The 10,578-nt window shown below is 54.9% G+C and overlaps 1 protein-coding gene across 2 annotated transcripts in view; it reads right to left on the bottom strand.

The window, feature by feature from the left end:
- Positions 1 to 2,204: 2,204 nt before the first annotated feature.
- The window catches only part of Acot7 (acyl-CoA thioesterase 7), an 85,296-nt gene continuing 76,922 nt past the window's right edge, over positions 2,205 to 10,578 (bottom strand). For both annotated transcript variants that reach the window (XM_090335949.1, XM_090335948.1), the window contains one exon: positions 2,205 to 2,606. In XM_090335949.1, coding sequence (XP_090192075.1) covers positions 2,508 to 2,606 — 99 coding nt within the window. In that variant the 3' untranslated portion in view covers positions 2,205 to 2,507. The remainder of the gene's footprint in view (positions 2,607 to 10,578) is intronic.

The raw sequence follows: 10,578 nt of genomic DNA, 5'->3' as shown, positions 1-10,578 counted from the left end.
CTGCAAGCTGACTTGTCCATCTAGACAATCCCCACAACCGAGGTCCACCAGCAGCTTTTGGGGTCCCAAGGTGGGCCTTATCATCCTTTGAGGTAGAAGTAAAGGTGTTTGTAGAGAAAGGGACAAGAATGGAGAGCCCAGATCACACCCTGTGCCTGTGGGGTAGTTAGGGACTCTCAGTACCCCAGTAAGCTCAGACTGGTCAACCCCCACCCCTTGTTTTGAACTACAAGCCTTAGATCTCAGCTCACTGAGAAGCTAGGATTAAAACTATGAGCCACTGACTCTGGCCAGCCTAGGTTTTAGCTTGTGAGGATGGCTGCAAGGAAGGGGACTTTTTTTTTTTTTTGGTGGGTTATAGGGCTTGAGCTCAGCCTGGGCGCTGTCTCTCAGCTCTTCAGCTCAAAGCTACCACCTTACCCTTGAGCCAAGCCCCACTTCTCCTTTGCTAGAGTTTAATTGGAGATGTCTCAGGTCCTTTTGTGCCCAAGCTGGCTTGAAACCTTGATCCTCAGATCTCAGCCTCCTGAGTAGGATTACAGGCGAGAGCCACGGTGTCCGGCTCAAGAGGGACATTTTGTTTTTATTTCTGGTGCTAAATGTTGAACCCAGGCCTCAAGCATGCAGAGTCTGCCCAACCTCAGCCCAAAGGTCAACGGTCAGGCAGTCTAGCTGCTAGTGCCCTATAGGTAAAGAGCAGCCTGCTCCAGACTGTGGTAAGGTCTCCCCTCTACCAGGCAGCTTGCTCAATGCTGCCTGTGTCAGCGGGTTCTGGATAGGTGGCAGGTGAGTAGGTGTATCTCTGATGGATGACTGGGGGTTTGACTTCTACTGTGCTGTGCCAGAGCCTGGTCCTTAGTACTTCATGAGCGTGAGCCTGGCCAATGGATTTTAGGTACCTAAAGCTAAAGCCATGTGGCTACAAGGCCAAGCAGGACCGAGGGAGTCGGTCAGGGGGCTTGAACACAGGTCCTGAGTGTTGTCCCTGAGCTTTTCAATCAAGGCTAATGTTTTACCACTTTGGACAACAAAACCACTTCCAGTGTTCTGGTAGTTAATAAGAGGTAGAGTCTCAGATTTTCCTGTCTCAGCTGGCTTTGCTCTGTGATTTTCCTATCTCAGCCTCCTGAGTTGCCAGAATTACAGGCATGAGGTACTGGCACTTGCTGGGAAAGAGCACATCTTACGAAGGACACGCTAGGTGCCTCGGGCGTCAGCTTCCCTTGGTAAGCCTGAGGTATAGGCCCTGCTGCGGTGGGTGTAGCTGGGTGGGAAGGAGCTTTGAAGAGTGGCTCCATCACTCCATCACAGGCTGAGGGACAAGTCTGCCTGAGGCCAGCCTCCAGGAAGCTGAGTATGTGAGTCTCCGCCCCTGCTCCCAGGCAGGAAATGGTCTCCTCTGCTGGGACTGGGCTGGACAGAGATTGCAAAGCTCTTGGCGGGTGTTTCTGCACATCTGGAGCAGAATTCTCCCTCCAGGGGCCCAAGGGATCCTGATGCAAGGCCGAAGCTGTTGACAGACCAGTCTCCTCCAGGCAACAGGACAGATGCTTAGGCCTCATGGACATGTCTAGGCGCCACCTTTGGGTGTGGTTCTGGCCTCAGCACAGGTCTTCTCTCCTCCGGGAAGCAACTGGAGCAGAGACACACATGAACCTGGATCCAGAAATGCTCCCCCCCCCAGCACACTTCTAGAGATAGCAACATGTATGTACATGGCTTCATATACCAGTTACAGCAACATGTGTGTGCACAGATTTACAGCACAATGTACTGATGCATGTAGTCTCATACTGCAAGCATGCAGACATATGCACATCAGATGAGCCCACACATCTGCAGGGACACACCCTGACCCTCGCTCCACAGGCCGTCCTGGTGGCTGGGAGCCTCTGTCAGCACACAGGTGCTGGGCAGCAGCGGGAGGCAGCTTCCTCTGAGGGAGCATGGTCAGGTGGCACGGGCCCTCCTCACCCATCCCATCTGGGCTGGCAAGCGCAAGGAGGGGGAGGCACCTGTTAGCTCAGAGCCAGCAGATTGCTGTAGGCCCCCAGTGGGGAAGTGGCCTGGAATCCTAGGCAGAGGGGCTGAGTCTACCACAACCAGTTCAGGCTCCTGGAAATGGGGCTGTGGCTGCCTGCTGGGGCCCCCAGTGAGCTGCAGCAGGGCAGGTACCTGACAAATGACCACACAGGCTGCGTGGATCCAGCCAAAAAGCTTTATTAGTGGGCTGGGTTCCTTACATACCTTACAGTGTGCTCAGAAGCCCCCTGGGGTGGCAGGGGTGCCTCCGGGCGCCGGGACAATACTGGTAGCATTTATACTGGAAGGATATAAATAAAGCTTTGGTGCACAGGTTTTTGGGACAGGGCGTAAGTTAACACTGCCACACAGATACTTCACACAACACCAGCTCTCAGTGGGAAAAGGGGTTTGGCTAAGGGGTCACTTGTGATGCGATGATCGCTGCAGCTGCGCCGCCCACGGTGACGGTGACAGGAGGGAGCCTAGGGCTGAGGCTCCGTCTGGCCCTGCCGCTTCGCCTTCATCTGCAGGTACCGTCCTTTGCCTTCCTCAAAGCGCTTCTTCTCATCCTCTGTCTCGGGCTGGGAACACAGAAAAGGGCAACTTAGGAACACGGCAGAGCACATGGGGTGGGCGCTGCCCATCTGAGGTGCCAGGCATGCCTTCCCACCACAGTCTCCCCTGGGTCTGCGCGTGACTTGAGAATGAAATGTGGGAGGGAGGGCTGCCACCACTGCCAAGTGTGAGCTGGGGAGACAGGCACCCTGTATTTGGCCCCAGGGAATGGCTGCCACCACTGGTCTTGGCCTACAGAGGTGGCTGTGACCTTGAGAAGCCTGCTGCCTTGCATAAAACAATAGTGCTCCAGGACTTTTGGAGAAAGCCTGTGTCATCCTGCCTTGAGCCTTGGGCCATGCAGATGCTCAGCAAGTGGCAGCTGGGACCCGAGGCCCCTCACCACTGCGTCCTTCCTCACTGGCCCAACAGACTGCATCCACAGTCATGGACAGACTGAACTGACCAGTGGAATCTGGCCAAAGGCTGGGTGCTGCCCAGGGTGGTCTGGTGTGCGCTTGTCAGCTTGCAGGACAACCAAGAGCGCCCGCCCGCTTTCAGGAGTGGTTGACAGTGCCGTGAGCCCTGGGGAAGCTGGCAGGTTGCCCCGATGGGTGGTCACCGCCAAGGCCCCAAGGGTCCTGTTGCAAAGGTGTGTCACGCACCATCCTGGCCAGGGCTGGCCAGTTCCTCGGGAGGCATTTTGGTATGACACTTCCGAGGGTGTCTGGAAGCCGTGGAAATGGGACAATTGCCCTTCACCCATGGTGACACGGAACCCAGGAAGCTATTTTTAGGTGAGTGTGTTTTACAATTGGTGTACTGACGACGGAGAAGGAGAGGATGTAATGTCAAGTCACACCAAAATTTCCTCCCCAGCCTCCTCCAAAATGCGCTGTAAATGTCACCAGGTGTGAACTGCCAAGGCCCTGCCAGCTCACAGCCAATGGGGTGCATGGGTATTTAAAGACCAGGATCAAGCTTCCCAGGGGCTCTGGCTGCTGTTTGAAGAGCCTTCGGTGCCTACATGAAAACAGTGGCTTTTCCAAGGTGCTTCATTGAAGAAGTCTGCCCTGCTGGTCTGCTTTGATCCTTGGCTGACTTAAAATAGAAACTTGAGGCTATACAAGTTGACTTAAAACGGCTCAGGGAAAAGTGTGAGGTTCATAGATTTGTGAGCAGCTCTAAAGAGGCCATGTCATGTGAGGCTCCCCCGGTCCGGAGGCCCAGCCCAGCCTGGCCGTGTTATGTGAGGCTCAGCTGCAGGCTCCTGTGCAGCCAGGCAGGATGTGGCAGGTCACAGCTGCCTGGCCTCGGGGCTGGGGACAGGTTATATGGACCACACATTTTTTTTTCTTTTCTTTTGCCACTCCCAGGGCTTGAGCTCAGGGCCTGAGCACTGTCCTTGTGCTTTCTGAAGGCTAGACTAGCCCTACCACTTGAGCCATAGCACCACTCTCTGGCTTTTCTAGGTATGTGGTACTGGGGAATTGAACTAAGGTCTTTGTGCATGCTAGGCAAGCACTCTACCACTAGGCCACACTCCCGGCCCATAGACCACATTTTCTGTGGCAGGACCCAGCCCGCTCTCCACTTGTCCTAACTTGGTTAAGAATGTAAGATCAGGGGCCGGGAGTTTGGCCTAGTGGTTAAAGTGCTTGCCTAGTATGCATGACGACCCGGGCTCGATTCCTCGGTACCACATACATAGAAAAAAGCTGGAAGTGGTGCTGAGGCTCAAGTGGTAGAGCTCTAGCCTTGAGAAAGTCCAAGGCCAGTGTTCAGGCCCTGAGCTCAAGCCCAGGACTGGCAAAAACAAACAAACAAACAAAAAAAGAATGTAAGATCAAGGCACTTCCCCACCATGGGGTTTGCTTGCTGTGGAGAAAACCTGTGGCGCCTGTCCACACGCTGGAGGCCAGCAGCTCCTCTGCATAGAAGTACATGGGACTTGTAGGGGGTCTCGGAGCTGGGTTCTGCAGGCCTGGGTGTGGCTGTGGGTCAGAATGGAGGGATGAGGTAGGCTGGACCACCCATGCAGGTACCGTCCTCCTAGTTTAAGGGTCCAGGCCATTTTCTAGTGGGAGCCACTCCTCGACCTGGGGTCCGTCTGCCCCCTTGGAGAGGGAGAAGAAAGCAGAGACTTTGAAATAAAATATTCTTCAAGGGCTGGGAGTCTGGCCTCGTGGTAGAGTGCTCGCCTAGCATACATGAAGATCCGGGTTAGATTCGTCATTCATGGGAAAAGCCGGAAAGGATGCTGTGGCTCAAGTGGTAGAGCTTTATCCTTGAGAAAGCCCAAAGATAGCACTCAGGACCTGAGTTCAAGCACAGGGACTGGAAAACAAAATTCTTCAAAACCAAGAGCATACGAGCTGAAAGGCAGCCCAGACCAAGCCAATGTAAAGCCAGGCCCAAGCAGCGACTCTGACTCTGCAGGGTGAGGAGCTGCCTGCCCAGCGGCCACTCTCGGTGAGACAGAGTCCTTATTCATCAAGACCTCCTTGCAGCACTGATGTGGGAGTTTGCTTCAAGGTGACTCAGGCCAGGGCCCACGGCCTGTTCTTGTAATCTGAGGTACTTCAGAGGCCAGTATTGGAAGGTTTGTGATTCTTGGCCAGCTCAGGCCAAAAAAAAGAAAAAGAAATTCTCTCTCAATGGAGGGAAGTGGGGTACGGCATAGCATGCCTATGATCCCAACAAAAAGAAGCCATGGAAGTGGCTCAAGGGGTAAGGCATTAGCTTTGAGCTGAAGAGCTCAGGGACAACACCCAGACCCAGAGTTCAAGTCCCACGACCACCATCACCACCAACAACACAAGAAGCCCAAAAGGCCTAAAACGGACAGGATAGGGAGACTGTATCTCAAAAGTAACCAGTGAATGGTCCTGGCACTGGTAGCTCACGCCTGTAAATCCTAGCTACTCAAGAGGCTGAGATCTGAGGATTGCGGTTCAAAGCCAGCCCAGGACTAATGTCCGTGAGACTCTTATCTCTAATAACCACCCAAACCCAATTAACCACAGCACCAGGAAAAGGTGCTGTGGCTCAAGTGATAGAGTGGCAGCCTTGAGCTGAAGAACTCAAGGACAGCACCCAGGCCCAGAGTTCAAGCCCTGTGACACAAAAAGGGGCATGAGGCCGGGAGTTTAGCCTAGTAGAGTGCTTGCCTAGCATACACAAAGACCTGGGTTCGATTCCTCAGTACCACATACATAGCAAAAAAAAGCCCAAAATGGTGGTGTTGCCCAAGCAGTAGAACTCTAGCCTTGAGAAAGCCCCAGGACAGTGCCCAGGACTGGCAAAAAAAGACAAAAAGAGGCATGGCTTAGTGGTAGAATGCCCCTGCCCAGTACTGAAACCCAGGTGTATGGATAGGAGGACAGGATAACCAGGCCACAGACGCAGAGATGGGCCAGTGGCAAGTAAGTATAGGAATTTTTTTCTTTTCTACTTTACACACACACACTTTTTTTTTTTGCCACTCCTGGGGTTTGAACTCAGTGCCTGGGCACTGTCCTTGAACTTTCTCAAGTCTAGCACTCTACCACTTGAGCCACAGCAACACTTCTGGCTTTTTTTGGGGTATGTGGTAACCGAAGAATTGAACCCGGGTCTTCATGCATGCAAGGAAAGCACTCTACCAGTAGACCACACTCCTGGCTCACTTTTTCCTGTACTTGAACTACTAGACACAACGGGCAGCTGCAGGTTAGAGAAATCAGTTTTGTTTTGTTTTTTTTTTGGTGGCCTCAGCCTGGGCACTGTCCCTGAGCTCTTCAGCTCAAGGCTAACGCCCTACCCTTGAGCCAAGCCCCACTTCCTGTTTTCTAGAGCTTAATTGGCAATAAGAGTCTCCGAGGCTCCGAGTCTTTGTGCTGGGGCTGGCTTTGAACGTTGGTCCTCCGATCTCAGCCTCCTGAGTAGCTAGGATTACAGGAAAGCAGGGTCTTTCTGCAGGGACTAATGACCTCAAGGCCCAGGCCTCAGCAATGGCAGGCAGAGGCTGAGACCAGGGACAGATGCCTGGCGCTCCATGGATGTGCAGGCCTCAGTGAGTGACAGGCTGAGGGCACACTCCAGACATGGGCTCTGGCCCCATGCACACGACAATGACATAGTACCATTCTCCCAGGAGTGCAGCTAGGCTCCTGCTGTGGTTAAGTCTAGGCAGTAGAGAGATGAAGCACTGTGTGTACCCTCCCTCGTTTGCAGATGCATCCCAGCCATCCCTTCTCTTGCAAGGGGGCACGGGGCTACGTGGTAAGAACTTGGGGTGCTTGCCTTAGCCAAGTCTGCAATGCTCCATCAAAGCTCACTGGAGCCCAGCAGCCTTTCTGATGCCATGCCATCACTGCTTCCCTTTGACACAGTAAGAGAGGCACAGAGAGGGTACACACCCCTCCCACAGGTGATCCGCACCTGGTGAACACGCTCACGCCTGGTGCTAGTCAGGGCACATTCAGTCTCAGGGCCTTGGCTTCTGGCCTGAGAAGCACAAAGCCACGTGCTGTGTGTGGCATGCCTGTCCCAGGTGCCAACAAACATGGTGTGTGTTAGCTCATGGGATGTGTTGCCACCAGAGTCTAGGTGTACTTTGGCAACACACACACACACCTGACCTTCTGGAGCCCCAGAGATGGCAGGAAGACAGCACCTTGGCATACTGGGGAAAGCCAGGCCCTGGCAGCCACCATTTAACCTTCCCGAGTGAACAGGAACTCTCCTCCAGGAGAGGTGGAGGGGGATGGGAGGGGGGAGGGGGCAGACAAGCAAACCCCAGGGAGGGTGGGGAGGCTGGGCGCCATGCACCCACGGGCCCCGTGCAGCGGAGCTGCTGCTGCTGCAGCCTGCGGGCGCTTTTCCTGAGCTGCTCCCCATCAGCAGTCGACAGGCCGCCAGGGAAGGGTGCAGGAAGGCTGACCCGAGGCGGGAACAGGCTGAAACGCAGGAATGTCTAGCCATGAGCTCAGGAGGCTGAAGCCAGCACCCAGCACTGGGCCTCAGGGCGGGACTGAGGCCCCTGGTGGCTGCTATCTGCAGGGAACACATCACTAGGATCTGCCTCAGCCAAAATGAATGCCGCCCAATGATGGATGGGCAGAGGACGGCCAGGCCTCTAAGAAAGCCTGTGAGCAAGGAGCCAGCAACCGCCTCAGCGCACTTCCCCACTGCTGGGGAATGTTCTGGCTCTGAGGCAGTCGGGCAGACCTAGGTGCGCTGTGGCTGCCTGCGAGCGTGGTCATCCCTGGTTCCTTTGGGGGAGAGGTCCAGTGAGGACGGAAGCGGCTGGGCCCCCTTGCTGCCCAGGGGAAACAGCTGTGAGCGCCAGGGCTGTGCCTGCTCTGGATGGGGGGTGCCAGGCCCAGGGGCGGGCAGGCATTTGGCTTCCCCAGCCCTCATTTCTGGTAAACAGCTCTCGCACTCGAGTGATGGGGTGGGGGTGGGGGGCTGCCATGTCCCTGCTGGATTTGGAGCTGGTAGAACAAGGCAGATGGCTCCCCTGCACGGCCCCCACCCACAACACAGCTGCCATCCCCTCAAAGCCCGACCCCTCCCCAGACAAAGTAAATAAACACAGCACTGGCTGGCTGCCGAGCCTCTCCGGGGGTGGAGGAGGGAAAAGCCTTTCCACTGGAAATCCAGTGCTTCTCCACAGGCTGGAGGCAGTTACAGGAAGAGGGGCTGGTGGCTTTGGCTGCTGGAAAAGCTTCCTCTGGTCTTGGGCAGGCTACCACTGGGCTCTGGGGGTTCCAGTGCCCATGCCAGAGTAATGGGTGAGCCAGGGGGTCTGTGTGACCCCGAGGGTGAGGGGGCCTGTGGTGGAAGGGCCAGGGAAGCTGGCCAGAGCGGGGCTGTGGGTGACCCGGCTGTGCTGCTTGGCTTCCTCCAGCCAGGAGGTATCAGGGAGGGATGTCCTGCCCACGTGCCTACAGGGCAAGCCTGCTATCTTCAAAGTGACCTCAAGAGGCCAAGGACACCCCTGGGGCTGCAGCTGCTCCAACTGCTGCACACTGGCCCACTGGGGCTTTGGTGGCTTGAAGAGCCAGATGGCTCCAGGCAGCTTGAAGCAGGTCACCCCTAGGAGCAGCAGGTCAACGGGCACCGCCGCTTCCATGCTCAGGGGCTTGGCACTCAGTGTGGATCCCTTCCCAGCCTGCTTGCTCTGCCTGCCCGCCTCCCCCCGCCCTGCACGTCCTGCCGAGTGCCATCTCTGGGCTGGTTTCCACTGAAGGGAAGCCTGTGGCTTTTAGAGCCTCACACTGCAAACCAAATGTTTTCCATTTTGCATTTTCTATGCTTTGAGAACGCACATTTGGAATGTGGCACAGAGGATGAGTAACTAAGTTCCACCCTCGGTAAAATCAATAGCTTGTCCTTTTTGTAATTAGTGAATATCTGCTATGAAGAGGCCACCCACGGGAGACAGACACCTTCCTGGGAGCCTCTGGGACACACATCCTCTTAAGAAGCCACTAGACCCATCCTCTCCCAAATTCTAATGGAAGACGAGAAAGGTCTTGGAACAATCAGGAAAGCAACTAAAATGCCTTGGTTAGAACTACGTGGAAAGACTGTGGGGCCACTGTCTCCCTGCATCAAGCTCCACCTGGGGACTGACTGGGCTAGGAGGGCTCAGCAGCCTGCAGTGGGAAGCAGAGGAGGCACAAGAGCTGGCCCTGCAGTCACAATCACCCTTCTCAGGCCTCTCTCCACCTGGCGGCTCAGCCCCTGGCATCCCTGCTCCTGTGTGTGGCTAAGAAATCCCCCCACCCAGAGACTGAAGAAGGTAGAGAGAGAGGATCAGGTTCCCCAATGGGAGTAAGAGCAGTCAGCTCAGGCTCCATCTGGGCCCCAAGTGCACACATAAGTGTGTGCGTGTGTGGGTGCGTGTTGGATCTCAGGGTCTGGGTGCTGCCTTAACTTTTCAGCTAAGATACATTTGAGCCACATCTCTACTTCTGCTTTTTGCTGGTTAATTGGAATTGAGAGTCTCATGTATGTTCCTGCCCCAGCTAGCTGTCTACCTTGACCCTCAGATCTCAGCCTCCTGCACAGCTAGGATTACCGGCCACACACCTAAGCATTAAGATTTTAACTGGCCACAGCGCATTCATCCCTCACCCCATGTGCTCACTGTAAGCCTTGTAGTTCTTACTGACGACTTTCTGCAGGCCAGCAAGGGTGGGGGATACACAGGGACTCATTTGTTGAACAAATGAATGACCAAAACAAGGATGTCTTAATTTTTTTTTTTTTGGTCCTGGGGCTTGACCTCTGGGTCTGAGTGCTGTCCCTGAGCTTCTTTTTGTTCAAGGTGAGTGCTCTACCACTTAAGCCATGGTGCCACTTCCAGCTTTTTTGAGTAATTTGTTGAAGGTAAGAGTCTCATGGAGTTTCCTGCCCAGGCTGGCTTTGAACCATGATCTTCAAATCTCAGCCTCCTGCATAACTGGGATTACAGGATTACACCAGCATCCAGGATTCAAAACTTATTTTTCCCCCCTTCAGTCAAGTGGCACCACCTGTCCCCAACTAAATCTCCTCCTCAGTGCAACCCCAGAGCTCAGCAGGGCCTGGATGGTAACACAAGCAGGGCTAAGCATGTCTCGAACCTAGGCCTCAAGCCTCCAGCTTAACTGAGGCCCTGTTGTATAGGCTCCTGTGGGCACACATGCCAGGCTGAGGCCATGCTGCCCCGCAGGAGGCAGACATTCAGCTCTTTGCACATGCTGGGTTTCCAGGACACTCACGGAGAAGTGGAGGGAGAGTTAGGAAAGGGCACGGCCCTTCACTAGCAAAGTCACCCCTGCTTCTAGGGGCATGTAGGATTCAGAGGCCTCTTCAAATCTCCGGACACTGACCAATCAGGTGGCAGGCCAGCAGTGGGATTTTTGGCATTTTCTAGCACAAGATAGTCTGCCTGAAAACCCCCAAAGGCGCCAGAGTGTGGGACATGTCTATGACTCAGTGTGGGCTGGCAGGCGGAGGCTGGGC

The sequence above is a fragment of the Megascapheus bottae genome, chromosome 6 (assembly GCF_031878675.1).
Source record: "Megascapheus bottae isolate mThoBot1 chromosome 6, mThoBot2.hap1, whole genome shotgun sequence".
In the NCBI taxonomy this organism is placed as follows: Eukaryota; Metazoa; Chordata; class Mammalia; order Rodentia; family Geomyidae; genus Megascapheus; species Megascapheus bottae.
The sequence above is the reverse complement of the archived record's forward strand: the minus strand, read 5'-3'. Positions and strand labels throughout refer to the sequence as shown.